The 19,275-nt window shown below is 33.2% G+C and overlaps 1 protein-coding gene across 1 annotated transcript; it reads left to right on the top strand.

The window, feature by feature from the left end:
• The first annotated feature begins 1,088 nt into the window (after positions 1 to 1,088).
• Positions 1,089 to 15,348, top strand: LOC138715286 (uncharacterized). The gene is made up of 5 exons (XM_069848043.1): positions 1,089 to 1,932; positions 8,111 to 8,315; positions 11,587 to 11,768; positions 13,615 to 13,761; positions 14,543 to 15,348. Exons 1-5 carry the CDS (start codon positions 1,198 to 1,200, stop codon positions 14,654 to 14,656), a joined length of 1,383 nt encoding a protein of 460 aa, XP_069704144.1. The 5' UTR covers positions 1,089 to 1,197; the 3' UTR covers positions 14,657 to 15,348.
• The last annotated feature ends 3,927 nt before the right edge of the window (positions 15,349 to 19,275 follow it).

Consider the following 19,275-nt stretch of genomic DNA (forward strand, 5'->3'; position numbering starts at 1 on the left):
TGTAGATTAGCTAGAATCGTTTCTATAGAAATTGGTAACAGAAATCCTAACCGTTTCAAGTCCTGATAAAATCTAGTTATACCACAGTATTACCATGATGGGCACATTCAAATAACATCTGATTAATTGTACCGATCTGACCATAAGAACACAACGCGTTGTCCTAATTTTATGTAAGTAGAATGGAGACTGGGCAATACTGAATGGTAAGCGAACGATGGTAGAAGTTAATTTTCTCTGCAAATTGAATGTTTGTAACCAGGAATGTCTTTGTAACGTTTCTTGTACTTGACCATAAAACTTAGGATGAGTTTTAATATAAGATGACCAGAGTTCTTGCCAATCCTCCCGAATTTTCTTAATAATTAAGGGTAAAAAGTCAGAGGTGGGAAGTAAAATATTACAATGTGTCCCTTGAACAACAGCAGCATCTTTGGCTAACAAATCTACTACCGGTACCTCATTCGCCGAAATTTTGTTGTGACCCAGAATCCACGTTAAAATACATTCTTATCAGATAACTCAAAAAGATGACCACGAATATTGGAAACATACCAACTGTCTCGGATGTTCTGATTTTTACTTAACACTGCTCTTAATACACTTTGAGAACCTGAACAAATCAAGACGTTATACAAATTATTTTGTTTTATATATATTAAAACCTGTCTTAATGAAAAAGTTTCCGCCGTAAAAATTGACGCAAGTATTGGAAGCTTAAACTGTTTACTTGTTTTTGTTATTTGTTCATACCAACTAACCGAGACTCTAGAAGTTAGGGCGCGCTAGCTCTGTTACTTGCTTCCTCCCTCTACCCCTCCCTCTATCCCCCTATAAAACTCAATTACTTTCGCCGCGTGATACAGTTTTAATCAGTTACGTTAAATATTCAAATATTTAAAAGAAATAAATATAAATATTATATATACAATAACACATTCTCAAAGTTTTGTGTTTAGTTCTTTATAATTATCAATATTTCTATAGTAAAAGAGTTATGTTGGGTTACTCCCTCCACTCCCTCTGCTGGTTGGCCCATTATAAGCCTGCCTCCCCACCTGTGAGAAAGGCTGGAATCTATTCGTTCATCGTTCATCATCAAAGCAGTACGCATTACGTTGCATTCGACGGAACATATAAGCACGCATTTTCATATACAAGAAAAGTTATTGTATCGTAGTGAAGATTAAAATTGAGATGGCAGAAAAATCTACAGAAGAAAATAATTTTCAGCCGTTGGAGGTTTCAAAAGCCGGTGCAGATACAGAAGTAAAAGGTGAAGAAAATAATGATTCTATGCAAGTTAGTGATAAAGAAAAATACTTTGAACTTGTGAGTGAAAAAGAAAAGCAAGATCCTGCGTCTACAAGCGAAGAAGTAAAGGAAGATTCTACTTCAAGTGGAAAAGAAAAGGAAGGTCCCATGTCTTCAAGTGAAGAAGAAAAATCTGCCACTTCTGCAAGTGAAAAAGAAAAGCTAGATCTCGCGTCTCAAATTAAAAATGTAAAGGAATACTCGACCGCTTTAATTGAGAAAGAAAAAGTTGCCATGTCTCAAATTGGAAAGGAAATTGAAGGTACCCTGTCTGAAAGTGAAAAATTGAAGGAATATTCAGTTTCATTACTCGAAAAAGAAATGCAAGGTCACTCGTCTTCAAGTAAAAAGGAAAATCAAGATTCCGCGTCTTCAAGTGGAAAAGAAAGAAAAGGGCCCGCGTCAAGTGAAGAAGACAAACTAGAATCTGCGTCTACTAGTGAAAGTGTAAAACAAGATGTTGCTTCAACAAGTGGTAAAGTAAAGGAAGATTCAATTTCTTCAATTGAGAAAGAACACGATCTCGCTTCAAGTGAAAAAGAAAAGCAAGATTCCGCGCCTTCAAGTGAAAAAGAAAAGGAAGATGCTGAGCTTGCAACTGAAGTTCAAACACTGAAGGTAATATTTTCATTGTAAAATTTTCTTAAATCTTGTAAAAGTTAAAGTAATTTAATAGTTATTTTCAATAGTGTATATTCTTGTTGTTCCTGGCGCACGTACCGACAAAGTTATACGTCAACTTTGCTTGAAAACCAGTTGTGGCAGTCGTGGATTTTAGACCCGTTTAAGAATGATTTTTCAGTTTATGGTGAGATGCTATCCTTGTCATATAGTAAAATTCTGGTGGTTAGTTGAAAATACTATGTAATTCAGGTTATCTATAGACTAGTAGTCTAATGATGCAAATAATAATTAGTATATTATTAATTAAATCAATATGAATAATTAAATACAATTCTGTAAAAATAAAACATAGCCTATATTTCAACGAGAAAACTCCCAAAAATTACTTCTGAAAAATATAACCTAGTTCAGAATGTCGATGAAACGGTGGGATAAATGATAGGCTAGGGCTGAACGATCTACTTGTAGTATCAGAAACTAATGCATAAAAAATGCATGGTCGAGAAAAATAATTAAGCGCTAGTGAACACCCATTCCGGAAACGTAGATTGCAAAATAAGAAATGAATTATAGGACAGTCGCTGTAATATCTGCAGAGAAATTTTAAAACGAGGAATACAAAATGTGACATTTTATTACTGTTACTTTTCCATATTAGGCGATTTGTCTGTCCGTACACCTGTAGCTATATTGTAAGATGTTTACAATTAGCATATCTTTTCCTGTTCAATATTAAGTGTTTTTTCTTAGTACACGGTGCATTTACGTATTTTAAGTAGGCCTACAGTTAATTTTGACTGCTCCTATAAGAAACGAACAATGTCTCTCACCGTGGTTGTATGTGTGGTTTTATAAATTTCTACTTGACGAGCCTTTCATTCAGTGGGTTTTAGTTTTGTGTTAACAAGTAAAATTATTATTGTGTGCGACATTACGTGAGGAAAGTGATATAGTTTTATTTACATTTGATGATTGTAGGTGAAATAACTTCGTTTTCATATTTTCATTCTTGAATTGAGTTCAAGTTTCAACTCGACATGCTACAGATTTTCTTCTTATTGCAGCAGACATGCGAACATACTTTTCCAGTAACTCAATAGCCGCGGAAACTTAATTTTCTACCTTGAGTACTAACGATTATTTTTTCCCGTCATTTGCAAGAACGTAATGTTCTTTCTCTTCACTTTCAGACGCGGGATTTCTAGTTTTTTATATATACTGTGTCAGAATTTTCCACTTCACTCTAATAGGAACCTTTTTAAATCTGAAATTGAGGAATTTCTTCTTTTGTAGTTTTTCACTTTGATAGGAAATGAGATCCAGAAAAGTTAATATTAAATACATTTTTAATATTTTAAAATTCATTGTAATGGCATTTCCGATAATTCTATTATACTTAATTAATTAAATGTATTTCCGTCCAAATGACTTATTAATGTTTTACAAACAAATATGATATATAATAATTGATTTTTGTATTAAATTTCATATATTTCTAAAGTTTTCGTCACATGACATCTTCAGGCACAATTTTACAATATCTAAATTATCGATTTTTTGTAATATTTTTCAAATACAAATGAATTGTGAACACTTAAATGAAACTAGAATTTGAAATGGAGCATATTAAGACAAGTTACATTTAATAATAATGCCCCTTTTCTTTTGAAATATTCCAGAGAAAATCTTCAATATGCATACTGTCTACACTTATACGTAATATAAATTTGAAAACGATAGTATGGCATGTACGACTCTTCAATAGCATTTCTCCGTCTTCAGATCAAATGATTGAACAACAAATATCACATATGACTGTTCTATAATAAAATTATAAATAACAGGTGTAACAACACAATGCTATAGTAACAAGTTAACATACACAGTACTATAATATACCACATTCTTGAGTACTTAAAAGCAAATTATGTAGTTGAATAGTGAATTAGCATATGCAACAAATACCATTTACATAATTTATAAATACCAATTATCCACCATAATTAAACAAGCTTCTATGTATTGATGAGACAAGTCATTTTGTATAACAAGTTGTTTACATTGCACAATTGTAGATGTGTTAATGATTTTAACTTATAACTATGTTTTTATGGTTTTAAATAATTTAATCTTGCATTCTTACTAAACGTAACTATTGTCTTAATAGGCTATATTTTAAATTCTTGTTTCATTTAAGTGTTCACAATTAATTTGTATTTGCTAAATATTCTTACAAACATTCTATATATGTACTAATTTAGACATTGTAAAATTGTGCCTGAAGATGCCATGTGGCGAAAACGTTCACAATATACGAAATGTAGTACAAAAACAAATTAGCTTATGTTACTTGCATGGAAATATATATTTAATCAAGTTATTAATCCGTTACTGAGCAGTTAAGACATCGCTTCTGATACCCGATACGTTGTAGGCTTACTAGGTATTAGTGCGTGTGTTTGTCTAAGGAATATTCTCAGTTCGTATTTTCACAACATAAGCTTAACTTCTGATAGTTTTAGGTAAGAGAATTGATCATAATAGTTCTAAGAAGTTAGTGATTATCTTGCAGGAGTGCTGGATTTAAATCTAAACCGAAAGGGAATGGAGACAGTCCTATATACATTTTAAAGCGTAAAATAAATTGAAACTTTAATACAAGTATTGAAGAAATTAATATTAAAATTACTGGAATATGTAGCCTACTTGCTCGTGGAATCAACTGTGACTGCGCAGGTTTTTTTTTCCGTCTAGAAGTATGGATGATGGATGATCTGTCTGAAGACAGTTATCCCTTTCATTTCATTCATTCATTTATTTTATTCCATAGATCTTACATGAGCAATGAAGATTTAAAATGTGGAACAAGTCAAAATTTTACAATATTACAATTACAATTTTTACAGTATTACAATTTAGTAATTTTCTAAAATTTTTAAAATTTTGTGCAATTTTTTACAATATTTTGGCGAGATGTAGTGAGATGAGGTGAGGTCCGAGGATTCGCCAAAATATTACCCGGCATTTGCCTTTTGGTTGGGGAAACCTCGGAAAAAACCCAACCAGGTGAGGCCGTAGGCATGCGAACCACGACTTGCCCTAGGTTTACTAGACAGGTTGATACTGCGTTTCGCAATATGGGACTGAAGGACGTCACAACATCCCTCTTTGCCCACACCTGTAATCGAATCACAGATCTTTGGATTAGGAAGTGCACACGCTATCCAGATAGCCCCAACGGCGGACTCCAATATGGTCTAATATTATATCAACAAAAATGTCCCTGTAGTTAAAGAAATTTCTGAATTCGTAAAACAAGAGAGACAACTATTATAAATACAGTAGTTTGTTTTTGATCAGAAGAAGAAATTCTAGAATAATGTATTAATGTTCATAAAACAGTATAATATAATATGATACATTCATGATTTTAAAAATACAAGTAAAATTTTATCAAGAAGAAAGCCGTTGGTTCCGTGATATAGATTTTCTATACGCAAGATTCTTTTCTTCATAAATAAATAACCTTTAGTAAGGTAGATTTGTGTGTGTCCAGGATAAAATTACTCTGTTCTCAACTCTTAGCAATAAATGTCACTACGTTTGAGGAGACTTCTGATGGAGAAAATTAGTGACATATCGATCCATAATCTCGCTAGTCTAGAGCTACATGTGATGAATGATTTTGCAGACATACTTGTAGATATTATGCTACTTAAGAATAAGTATTAAGGCGAGGTCAGCCTAGAAGAAACATTAATTTAATTGTACCATACTCTCTATTATTGTACTTTATATTCTTCCACATCTTTGCTTTAATAATTTAATTTTTATTGTACTCTTAGTACCTACATTAAGTTTAAGATTAGCTTTTGAAATCCTCCAAAAGTTCTGAAGAAAAGACTGTCATCCCACTTCTTTTGTTTCATACAATTTTTTCTATATCATTTTCTGCATAGTGCATCGCCTAATTTAACTAACAACCATCAAAAGTCTCTTCCATTTCTTCTATCTAGTTATTACGGTATTGTTCTACCAAAGAGAGGTAGGACTTATTTACCTACATATTTGGTTTATAGTACGTATCGTAAACAAAAGATAAATTGAGGGGCGATGCAATTCCCCACCGGAATAAGGATAGATAGCTATATATAAAGCTAGTTTCCGCAAGGTCTAGAATCAGGGACAGGTTATGCTTGGTTAGTTTAGGCTTTTGGATGTCTTGCATGTATCTATTTTGATGGTGGTTAGATAGCGAGTTTTCGTAAGGTCGAGGATCGGTGACAGATTAGGTTTTGTTTGTTCAGGCTTTTGATATGCTAGTAATGCAATCTGTGATCTATTTCTTACTACATTAACCACCTCCACGAGATGTCACTTCCTCACCCAAAATCCCAGTCTTCCACTCTGTCCCGTAGTGTCTTTGTTGGGAGGTCCTCTGGTAGCGCAATTGTAAATAATAATAATAATAATAATAATAATAATAATAATAATAAAAATAAAATAAGCTTCCCTTATGAAAAGGTTGCCAGATTTAACAAGGCGTATTACATATAATTTGGAAACATACCTAAAAGGTAAAATGATTTACATTTGGAACGGTTAGGGAATCGAATATACAAAATGTCAGAAAAATAATTTACACCTAAGTAGCGTTTGTGCTCATTTACAGTTAAGAAAGGGATAGTAGTATCATCAGATATGTTAGAATGATATGAATGACATATATCGCGAGAAAAATGATAATACGGATTTATTGGCATTGATACCTAAACCAATCAATAGCCATCGGTTAAGATAACTTGAAATTTCCATCACTTCCATACAAGTGGTTTCTCAATATCTGAACCGGTCCTTTGAGGGCACTAATGGCTACTTCCTTCACAATGCTATGCGTTAGCTCCAGGTTTTTACATTTGTATTACTCTATAAATCGCTGGTGTTTGAAAAAGGGAGATAAGTCATAAAAATTAGTTTTCAGACGAATGAAAATTAAAGTTCGGACCCTTGTTGCAAATAATTTTCTACACAAATAAAACGCATCAAATGCTAGTATTCTTTTGTTTTTTGCACGCTCACTTGTAAAATTCAACTTGTGTATCCTATTCGCATGGGGAACAAAACTCAATTTGCACAAAAAATTACTTAAGTCCCTTCTCCCGAACACCATCGAAATATTCTATAGTTCATCCTTCGATTCTTTGTCGTCAGCCATTAAGTAATGCTGCGTGTAAAATAATTTATAAAACTTTTCAGTGTTCAATTTACAGTAGTCTATCGGGTCTAATGAAAATCCGAATCTCTAAAATGTTGTTTTTATATATTTTTTAAATTTAAATCTACATTTATTACAATTATTACAACCGGCAAACCATAAAAATACATATTAAATGCAGTACAAACAAAAATACATTAAAATATTATATACATAAAACAACGATGAACATGTAAAATATTTAAATAAAATAGAATATAAATTAAAGAATTTATCCCCGTATGAGCAAACGCTCGTGGTCGAGAGAATTCTCCTCCCTCAAATTCAAAGATTTCAATCTTCATGTGTTAGTAAAAATAATTAGTTTCTCTTCTTAAAGACGTATTATTACTTTAAGGATACGAGTTTCCATGCGTCTATATTTTGTCAGAAAGACCGGAATTTCATTCGTAATAAATACAGATGTTCGTGGCAAGCAAAGTGGTTGTGATTAGGCTTATTCAGAGCACTTTTACTTCTTTGGCCTTTGTTATTACCTTATTGTCTGAATGGCCTCAGAAGTACACTAGGTTACATAACCATTAATTGACTTGTATAATCGCAGCATACACTCGGAAGTTAGTCAATGTATGTACTGTACTGTTATTTGTTAGCCCTATGAATCAATCTATGGAGGGGAGGGAATTAATATTATACAATCATGAAGTGGTGCAATTTGTGTAAATTTAAGCTGCAAAATAATAAAAATTTAACTCAAAATAAATTGAAAACTTGAAAATATAGATGAGTGAGAGCCCACCGAAATATTAGTTTCATATCAGTTTGCAGCGAAATTTGGCTAAAGACATCGTGCAGAACTTGATTTATTTTCTGCCCAAATACCTTGGACAATAAACATAATTGTTTTGCTACAACACTAAGAAAAATTACGAAATCTTATGTTTTTTTCTGTCCTAGGCTCATCCAACGCAACATAAGCAACGGTCATTCAAGGTTCTTGTCATAGGAAGTCCGGGAACAGGGAAGACTTCAATAATTACAAGGCATGTAGACAACAACTTCTCTCGCTTATGCCGCGCCACAATTGGAGTCAACTTTCGTATGAAGACGGTGAAGTACGATGACTACACAACAGCACAGCTTAAAATCTGGGATATAGCAGGTACAGTATATTTTCATAGCGAAAATTGCCTTGTGTGGGATGACCTTGCCGGATTTCTTGTTATATCTACTAATTACGAATGATACACTGAAATCTAAATAACCCTTAGGCCTATGTCGATATTACTGACATCAGTAACGTATGAAGCATAATATCACAAGACTGCAACAAATATTGGAAAATTACTGTAAGTTTAAATTGAAGTGTGTAAGTTTTTAGAGGAAAGGGGGATAGGAAATTTTTCGTCGGTTTCGATACTTTCGAATGTAACATTTTACATTGAATTAAATTCATCATCCAGTATCGTGGTTGTTGCAGTTGTGTAATAAAATTAAATTGTGCAAATATAGGCTACCTACATAGTAAAATTTGAACAGTGAATGAGTTATAAAGCTTCGTGAAATTTTCACTTTGTTTCGTACATAAGTCCAGTCCCATATAGCATTTGATATTTTGTATCGAAAATGTGAGCTATATATCGGGTGATTTAGTAAAAGCGTGCAAAAATTAAACAACATTAGCGATGTTCTACTGAACATTTTGAGATAAACTTGGGGTCTGCGAAGTCAAAGGCTAAGTGGGCTTAAACATGGCTATCCCTATCAGTTTTCCATGGTATTATTAATTATATTTAACGTTTAAACTTATTTTTTTCAATTAATGTTTTCATGTATTTAAAATTGGTATTTACATTTAATATTCGTCTGTTAGACAATCATATTTTGTCTGTTGCCTATCGTCCACAAGGTAGCTCTCTCTCGCTCTCGTATTTATATTATCACATGACAAAACGTGCTGTGAATCAAGGACAGAGCCTTTCATAACTTCCGAAGAGTTAAACGCAGTACGTACAGTACGATGTTAGAGTACTGCCTTAATCTGGGTTTGCAGACCCCAAGTTTCCTATCTCAGAAGGTTAAGTAAGCATTGTCTATTTGTTTTTTAATTTTTACACGCTGTTACTGAATCATCCGGTATACGAATAAGTTAATTGGAAGATATTAAAGCTATTTAAACGGGGAGGAACTAATGATACATATGAGATAAGTTGAGTTAGATTCTTTCCATTGCTGGATAAATATTGCAATCTCTAAGTTTGGATAGTTACATACACGTATGTCTTCAGGTGAAGAAGGGGTAAGATATCAAACTCTATGGTTCCGAGACTACATAATTAAGACGACTTTCAGGAAGTTTAGGTGCTAACGTAACAAGTTAACTATAGATGTTTTCCAGCTTAAGAAAAAAGCATTGGTTTTATGGGTCTTGGCTAGTATTGTTGCCGCAAGACTCCTCCGTTAGAAGAAAGTGAGGTATAGTATAATCAGTCTAGTATATACAGTCACGAAGCTTTAGTTGTTGAGGGTGCTAGAAACAATAGATTGTGCAGGTACTATTTCGCATTGTCTGTAATGAGGCGATAGTAGCGATCCTAGTGGTTAGCAACTATCTATGGATGCATATTTAATACGTATTGAGCTTCGTGACTGTATTTACTAGACTGTGGTATTATCTCGCTCTCTTCCTAACACGTACAGTAGTCTACAGCGTTCTAGCAAGATTATCGCACAAAATAGGTACGTTGAGTCCGTTCAAATGATAAAAGAAAACTATTAATGCCATAATGACGCCTGCAAAAACATAAATTATATTTTATTTACATTATAACTAGACTTTTGGACATTTAGACCATTAACAAACTTTGATACCTCAACTAGACTCCGTAATGATTGAAAGTAGACATTAAAATACAGTTTGACACCTAAAAAGTTGCTGCAATTACTAATAATAATAATAATAATAATAATAATAATAATAATAATATAATAATAATAATAATAATAATATATAATATATAATAAAAACTGTGTTAAACAAGAAGTTATTTTACAGCGTTAAGTGCTTTTAATACAGATTTAAGATGTGCAGCACACGTTTTCAGTTATTAAATGTTAATAAGTGCTTATAATGCAAATTTAGAATTATGTACAGCACACTTTTCCGTTATTAACTTTACACTATAATCAAACAAGAACCTAAGTTCTATACCTAATGCCTTTGTTTTGCTGACAGTTAAATTTTGTGTACTTTAGACTCGTATAATAAGCGCAGACAATGTCGTACGTATTTTAACAGTGTGAAATCTTGGTCTCTACTGTACCACCCCTACTTGTTAAATTTATCAGCGGGGATGTTTGCAAGAAAGCGGAAGGCTATTCCACAAATTTAGCTGTTATCCCGTTATTCGTAAATTAAATAGGCTATATGGCAATTTTAGAGGTGTAACAAAATTTTTGCACATGAAATCGCTCTAGTTCTCAATGAAATTGTTCTATGAATTAAAGGAAACCAGTTAATCCCCAGTTCTCAAGAAAAATATTTATAGTTTATGGAACAGCCCCCGTATGTTCAATGCTATTTTCTTAATGTGGAATAATCTAGAAGTCGCATATATCCTAATGTTTTTGTAAACATATTCTGTCTAGCTATGTAGGATACTACTCCGTACTTATTTCTCACTTTAATATTACGGTAGAACCATCTTCCTAAATATTAAGATTCTATGAGGAGGAATTCATAATGGTCGTTACTTCAACGAAGAGATGAACGACTGAAAGAACTGAATTACGGGTTAGTTTAAAGGTGTTATGACGAATGAGGTATCTAATAATGACTAAGAATTAGTCAATATAGCTTAAGACAACATGTTAAAATTTAAACCACAAGTTCTTGATATTTCAACAAGTTCCCATATTTAGAGACGAACGGTTCCATTCTTTTCCTCATTTGTTTCTTGCTCATTTCTCAGGAAATATTAATTTTTAGAACCCATGTTTGTAGGACTTTCATTTCTTGTTTTTTTTATGCATACTATCTCCTTTCTAAATATTGGAACTTTTTAGAACGCATTGTTTAAATCTTCTACTGAGCTCTTTCACACTTTCGTACATTTGTGAATTTAAAATTTAATTAACGGTAGCAATTTCGAAACAAACTACTATTGTAGATTTCTTTACGCTGGATCCACAGAGACCTCAATGCCATAATCAATAGCAGTCTAAAACTAGCTCACTTTTTGTACACGCCTTATTATGAGGTATATCGTTTTGTCAATTATTGCAGCAAAATTAATTGAATTGAATAGGTCATATTCATCAAAGCCGGTGTCACGAAGGTTTGTTTTTCGAAAGTTTTAACAATTTTGGAAGGTAGTAGGCCTATAGATATTTGAAGTTAAAATTGTTCATGTAAACCTACAATATTTTTACAGGTGAAGAACGCTTCGAGATAGCAACAACGGTATATTACAGAGATGCAAGTGGAGCTTTCATTGTATGCGACGTCGAGAGGCCAGGTACTTTTGAGGCTGCCGCACGATGGAAAAAAGATTTGGATTCTAAAGTGCATCTTCCATGCAACAGAAGAGTACCAACTGTACTTCTAATAAACAAGGTGAAATTAAGAAATTAATAATCGTGTTCATTTCATTCAGCCAGTTTCCTGCCCAAGGGCAGATCTTTCACTGGAAACCCAGTATTGTCCAATCTTTCCTATTTTCTGCCTTCCTCTTATTCTGCGCATATGATTCATATATCTTACAGTCTATGTTATCTTCTTCTGGCACGAACTTTTCTTCCGTTCACCATTTCTTTCAGTGCATCCTTCAGTAGACAGTTTCTTCTAAGCCAGTGACCCAGCTATTTCTCCTCTTCCTGATCAGTTTCAGCATCATTCTTTCTTCATCATCTGCATTTGTAGACTGCTAAATTCAGAATATCTTACGTTTTGTCGTAATTCAATATGTAAGGTATTAAATTGCTTTATTATTATTATTATTATTATTATTATTATTATTATTATTATTATTATTATTATTATTATTATTATTATTATTATTATATAGCTAGTACTTTACTGTTCAAAATAATTAACTTGCTGAACAATGATCTGAAAATAAAATATATTCAACATTAAATGTTTAAATAAATTTTGGTACAATCCAGAAATCTTCTTGATATTTTAAATAAATGTTTGACAACAAAGCTTATGGGCGTCGTGAATAAATTCATGTTGCACATAATATATCTACATTTCTTTAGTATTCTGGCATTACTTTATTTATTTATTTATTTAATTAATTTATTTATTTATTTATTTATTTATTTATTTATTTATTTATTGCCAGTTACATTTATATTATTCTAATATGCATTTTATTACTTCCATTTTATTCTAGTACTTACAATCGATAAAAATATTACAATCACATACTTTTCGTTTGAGACTTGTATGTAACTTCTGTTTGGTACAAAGAAAATAGTGTTAAGAAATTTTGAATTTTGAACCAGTCTTTCTGAATAAAAGTAATTTTCACATAATGACAGTTCTCCTGGATTACTTAACCTTTGTAATTGATTCATCTTCGTACAATGTATTCAATATTGAGGTTTGATGCTGATTTTGAAGTCTTCGAAATATAATTTTAATTATGTTTGAAAGACTGACTGTTTACATGTCTCGGCTTCCATACCTGCTTTTTAAGTTACTGTACCTTTTAGATTTTCTTAGAGTACGTATCTTACTTTCAATATTGTTTCTGAAGAGAGAATGTTATGTGAATTGTTTGTTCCACACGTGCGAGTGACATTTCTGCTATTACAAATGTCGAAAAGTAGAAGCTTTAAAATTTCACCATCCTGTTTCCTAATGGCTATTTTTATCAAGGATTCTTGAGTCCCAATATAGGCTATGCAATTATAATTTGGCTAAAGAACTTCCTATTCGTTGTGATACTGTTAATCTTCTATAGGTAGTTCATTTTTCTTCAGGACAAAGACAGTGATAGTCGTAAGGTCTGCGATGCATTATGGCAACTTACAAAACATCCTAATTTGTTTGCTTTTTAATCAGAATTTCCTGAATTTTACAAAGTAAAATTAGATATTTAAACTTGCTAGTGACTTTACGTGCATTAACTATACATAAATTCCATTAATAATGTACTGAAGTGCATAGATGTTGCTTATTTACTCTATGTAAATTATATTCATATAATTATGTTTTGTCCCTTGAATCGCTGACTTTTCTGAATCAGAAGCGAATGACCGTTAGTTCCGATGAAAAGTTACTTTTGTACTGTAGCATAAAACTAAATCTTTAAAATCACTTCGACCCGATATGTATTTAAACACGGAATGCTTATTATACACTAAATTTATTTACCTATGTTGTTGCTATAAGATAAATATTTAAAATTTGTGTTTAATCGCAGAATCAATTTTTATTGTTGTGATTTCAGTATGACGAAGAAATGAGAGCGTCTGAAGTATGCAACGAGAGAAAGATAGAACAATTTTGCGACCAACATAAAATTTCTGCTTGGTTTTATACATCTGCTAAATACGATTTGAACATAAAGGAGGCTTTCAATTTCTTGATCATGGAGGTAAGTTTATTTTCTAGTAAACTTTAGAGAAAACTTATACAAGATTCCTCGAATTTACTGTTGATAAAGTATACATCAATGTAGCTTATTTGTCGAGCAAATTACCTCAATGATATTTGGTAAAGAGCAAAGAATTTCCCCCGATACACTTGAAACTACGTTGTCAGTGATCGATACACAGCATGACGTAGAATTTTCGAGAGTAAACAACCGTCTAGTTCGAATGTTAAGCCGCAGATTGTAGCAGTTCTAAGATTCCATAGAATCATTAACAGCTTTTCCCACTTTCTACCTTCCAGAAACAATATGGAAATTCATGCAAATGATTCGATCTTGTCTTGTTATCCCAGCTTATATATTCATACTCTTTACTATGGAATAAATGAGTTACTGTTGTCAAGCATCAATACGTACCAAACACAACACTAGGCTGCACTGACAAGTTTACAATTCTGTTACTTTTATATTGCAATACTGATGTATGATGAAACCTAGTGTCCCAAATTGATGTATACACATTTTGAAACACTATTTCTCAGCAACGAGTTGCTGTTGTGATTTTATACAGTTCAAGGTTCTTTTAGGATGTGCTTTCCTGACTTTTTATCTGGAATTTGAATGCAGGTCCAGTGAAGGCACAAAAAAGGACACTAAGTTTGATAATTAGATGTACTAACAAGATTTATATTAATGTTCTACTATGCTACAGCGTATTTGATGAAAGTTTTGTATTATGTACGTTGGGTTTGCTGCTAAACTTCAGGTATAATCTTTGTTACAGATGTTAAAATGTGAACACCGCACTTCAAAATCTGTAGAGGAGGAATCTGGTAAACGGAGGCTTTCTGACCATTCTGCTCTAACAAACGACACGAATGAGACATGCAGTTGTTAAATGAAGATTTCAGATTCTCTAATTCTTTGTGATGTTATATTGTTCACGAATTCTCAGACTTTTGGAAGCATTAAATTTTTATGTTTATTAATGAGAGAAACGTTGGTAATTTTGTAGGAATGCGTAGTATACACTTTATTGTATATTTTCAAAGGTATATAAATTACAGGTTATTAAATTGTATTGTTATGAAAGTTATTTTATATATCATTGCCGTTAAACTGTATAAATATATAATTATTAATGTATAATTTATGCTTTGGTTCTAAACCAGTTTGAAATTTTTACGTACATAAATTTTTAGTTCTTCTAATCAAGAAGATACTCTAACATTAGTACTTGCAATAGAAGTCAAACAAAAGATAAAATTAATATTATCTCTATTGAATTTTAATTATTTTTAGTGTTGAAATAATTTGTAATACATCAATTTCTAACAATGGGTTGTGAAACTATTTACCATAAGGTCACCATAAAGGCCTAAATATTGTTGTAATGTTAGTCAAATATTAAAGGATAAATTAAGATGAATAATTCAGGATGCTGATAAATTGTAAGATTGTTGTAATAAATTCAGTAATTGCTGTGTTTTCAGAATTTCATACTATGTGAAATGAATGTTCTAAATTTAAAGATAGTTGTTTTAAGTAGCTGTAAATTATTTCGTGAATAAATTCATGTATGAAAGATAATCATGGACGTCATAATCACTATCTTCGATGCTCAGATCGCACGAACACACATAACTTTCTTACTCCCTATTAACGTCCTTTGTATATTTGCTTTCTGTAAAATATTCTTCCTCTTCAGATGTTCACATTTTAATATTTGTTAACGAACTGATCTTGGTTTTATACGTTATTTAATTATCTAGAAAGTAACTTCTCCATTGCTATTTCACAAGAGCACTTGTTTAGATCGTCATTTTTCTCGTAATATTCTAATTTTGAAGTACCTTGTTTCGTATCTCGATTTTGTGTACTTGTACACATGGTTATAAGAAATGACTTGTTAAAATGTGTTTAGAGACTTTGTCCAATCTTTCGAGTATTGCATTTTGAATAGTTTATGAAGTATCGTTACAATAATGAAAGGCCTAAACATTCTTAAAATGTCTGCGAATGGGATGGAATTTACGGGAGCGGGAGCACTATGACCCAGCACCGCGACTTGTTACGATCAAGCTAGGCCCATTCCCAAACCCACAGCGGCTGATTACACGAAGGTTCGCTGCGTACCCAGGTTTCGAGCAGACAACCCTCCCTCGTCCCTAGGGGAGCCACAACAGTGTCGCCAGCCGGTGATAGGGGAATGCTATGGAATGGAGACAATGATGTAGATGCCTAATATGGGGAAAACTGCGAGAAAAACCCCAACTGCGACCTTTTCCGCCACAAGTGTCACTATTGATTTTTCAGTAAAAAATTCCCAGGCCTGACCGGGACTCGAACCCGGGCCGCCTGCGTGACAGGAGGGAGATCTGACCACTGTCACCGCAGGAGTAATGTCTGCGGTTACTTTCAGTGAACACACATCGTTACATAAATGTACCAAGTGTGAATTTGTTCGCTACTTGAGATAGCATATAAATGTAGAAAATATATCCTACGGATTTTGAAAAGCTTCCCAAGTTTAGTTGGAAGTACAGTAATTATTATTCATTGGTCCGTAATTCGCACAAGGGAACAGAGTTATTTCTTGTGCCAGAACTGTATAAAACATTCTAGTCAACCTTCGGATCCGAGGATTAATTTTCCGAAAATTGGCATTTAATTTTGATCGATGTGGCAACTCTATAGAAAGAAGTCCAAGGAAATCTGACTTGAGATTCACGACATTAGTACAGATTAGCTTCTCCAATGAAAGAATAGTGATGTAAACACGTGCGCGTGGTCTTGAGATCTCTGAATTGGCAGTGCTCCCCCCCCCCCCATTTGAGCAAATCTATGATTTACGCCACTTCATTCTTTTGCTGGACAGAGAATAGGTCAACTCTGTTTAGGCCAAGGGTTCTCAAACTGTGATACACGGAAGTTTGGTAGGTGATATGCCTTTAAATTTCCAAAAATGTCCAATTATTTCATTTGAAAGTACACCATAAGTACTCACTGATAAGAATACAGTTCGGCCAACTATCAATTTCTCAGTTCTAGTGTTGGCAACAGCAACGAGTGCTTTTTGTTCTCGTCTTTTGTTTTGTTTTTTTCATCATACCCCCTCAAAAAAGTTTTCTTACGTTGAAACCTTTGTTAAGGAAACTTACGCTAAACTGTAGAATTTGCTACAGTAGCTTTGAACCGTGCCGTTACGGTTACGACCAACTTGAGCTAAATACACAATGTCGTCAACATACGGATATGATGTTGATCTGTGGCGTCGTTAGAAGGAGAAATTGTTTTTTCTCTCTCTATCTCCTTCGTTCTGAACATTACTGAGAGAAAGCACCACTGTTAGCGACAAGATGTATTTGCGTAAATATTGCGAGTAGATTACGTGGCTTAGGTGAGGATCTCGCGATAGGAACAGTTTTGCTTCGGCGTATGAGAGGATCTCTCATGCAGTAGTAGCGTTATCCTTACCTGAATTTATTTTCGTGTGTACATTCCAGGTCAAATGAAGAAGATCCCTTCTTGCTCCGGTTACACCTCTTGCATTTTATACGAAAGTTAGGTTCGGTTAGTTTAGATTTTTATTAACCAAGTCCGCGCATGCGCAGACAGCCAAGATGATCCTGTCGGTCATGGCCCTTATGACAGTTTTTGTTTCGTAATATTGTTAAACAATAATATGATGAAAGCGATGAATAATTTGATGGCCGCTAAAATTTTTCTTCGTAAAAGTCGAGATATCTTCTCTAAATCACAAATAAAACGACAACACGGTCATAATTATGTACTTAACGCTTCGGTGAACATTAACTGGAAATTGACTTTCCTTCATTTGAATGATATTCCCTGAAACACACCTTCCCCCCCCCCCTTTATTTAGTTGTGATAACTTTAAGATCTTACTACATTTGTATTTTCTTTTGTTGCATTCAAAACACTGCCGTTGTACTGCATAAACCTTGCACTTGACTAATGGAGTGAATTGTTTAAGAATTAGTCGCGAATTTTACTACCGTAATTTCGATTGTTCTTTGTTTGACACGGCTCGGTACGGTCCGGTGACTAGTGGCCAGCGAACAACGTTGACTACCGATGTTAGTCTACCGTGCGTATTTATTATCCAGTTGTTCCGAAAGTTATATTCGTGTCAATCCTGAAGTGGTGGCTGAGATGCAGGAACCTTGCCATTATTTGAGAATAGATTTCTGGAGTTACGTTCTTTACAGACGATCTTAGTTCAGAACTTTGGTTAAAAATTCCAATTTCATTAGCGAAAAGAAGACTGCATTCAAAAATTTCTGCACAAAAGTAGTTTTGGATATACTTCTGCTAATATATTTTATGCTCGACCATGCCGAAATGTAGTAATTATACACCTGGTAGCAGACCTTTAATGGACCTCATTAAAGTACACCTACTCATTAAAGGTCAGGTCTTTCAGCCAATGACGACTCAGGTTACAACTGTTCAGCCAATGACAGGTCAGCTTTGTACCGTTATAAAACCGCAAGTATAGATTATTCTCGGATATGCAATCGAAAGAGAATTAGCGAAAAGTCACGGAGGCTGGAAATCCAACTGTCGCAGAAGGTTATGTTCTGTTACTATAATAATTAGCGTTAATTGTAAATAATATTCAAATAAATTCAATTTGTCATCTCGTTTTTCAATGTCTAATTCAATAATCAAGGTTATAAAATTATAATATTATCAAGTTTAACGGTACTATGTCAAGGTCAATGATATTATTATTCCTCGGAAAAAATCAATACTTTCGCGTCTGCGCACATCTCACAATTCACGACCTAGAACAAGGTCACTTCCGATCTTGTCAGTTACAAATAAAATGTATACATCTGAATACCGGTAATTTCAAGTTAGAAATATGGTCGAGCATAAAAAGTCGTATGAAACTCGCCTATAATGGTAATTAAGAAGCTCGTATGAAAATTATGAAACTTGCTTGCGCTCGTTTCATAAATATCCATACTCGATTCTTAATTACTATCATTATAGGCTCGTTGCATAATGTACTATTATAGAACATATCTACCGAAATTTTGAATTCAAACGCAAAAGGAGTTTCCATCAATACAAATGTAGTACAATATTTTTCCTTTAACAACGTCCTTAATTGAGAGTAGATTTTTCTTTTTTAGTATTTTTAAGAACGAGTATAAGAATTGAACATGAGCTGATATTAGACCTTTCAAAAACTGTTCCGGACATCATATCTAGTGTCATAAATTAGAGCCATGTTTCTCATTTAAGACGTAATTTTAATTCGTAAAAATAATTAATTTAATTCATGATAAATCCCTACATTTCTTCTGATAGTTGGACTTGAGCCTTCAGTACACTGAATTAGTGGTAGTCGGAGAAAAATAATCCACCGGAGTAGTTTCATTAAGCTACATATCTTTACGTGGAACTGTGTGTGGCTGCGAACATTTGTAGATAAATGCGTAGTTTCACTATGCTGTTTGTCTTTACTTAAAACTACTGTACGTA

Source organism: Periplaneta americana, chromosome 15 (assembly GCF_040183065.1).
Source record: "Periplaneta americana isolate PAMFEO1 chromosome 15, P.americana_PAMFEO1_priV1, whole genome shotgun sequence".
Classification (NCBI taxonomy): Eukaryota; Metazoa; Arthropoda; class Insecta; order Blattodea; family Blattidae; genus Periplaneta; species Periplaneta americana.

Excerpts from the sequence above, each read along its gene's own strand:
- LOC138715286 (XM_069848043.1), top strand. The coding sequence starts at position 1,198 with ATGGCAGAAAAATCTACAGAAGAAAATAATTTTCAGCCGTTGGAGGTT. Across the intron at positions 1,933-8,110 it reads CTGAAGTTCAAACACTGAAG|GCTCATCCAACGCAACATAA; the intron begins GTAATATTTTCA and ends TTTCTGTCCTAG. Across the intron at positions 13,762-14,542 it reads TCAATTTCTTGATCATGGAG|ATGTTAAAATGTGAACACCG; the intron begins GTAAGTTTATTT and ends TCTTTGTTACAG.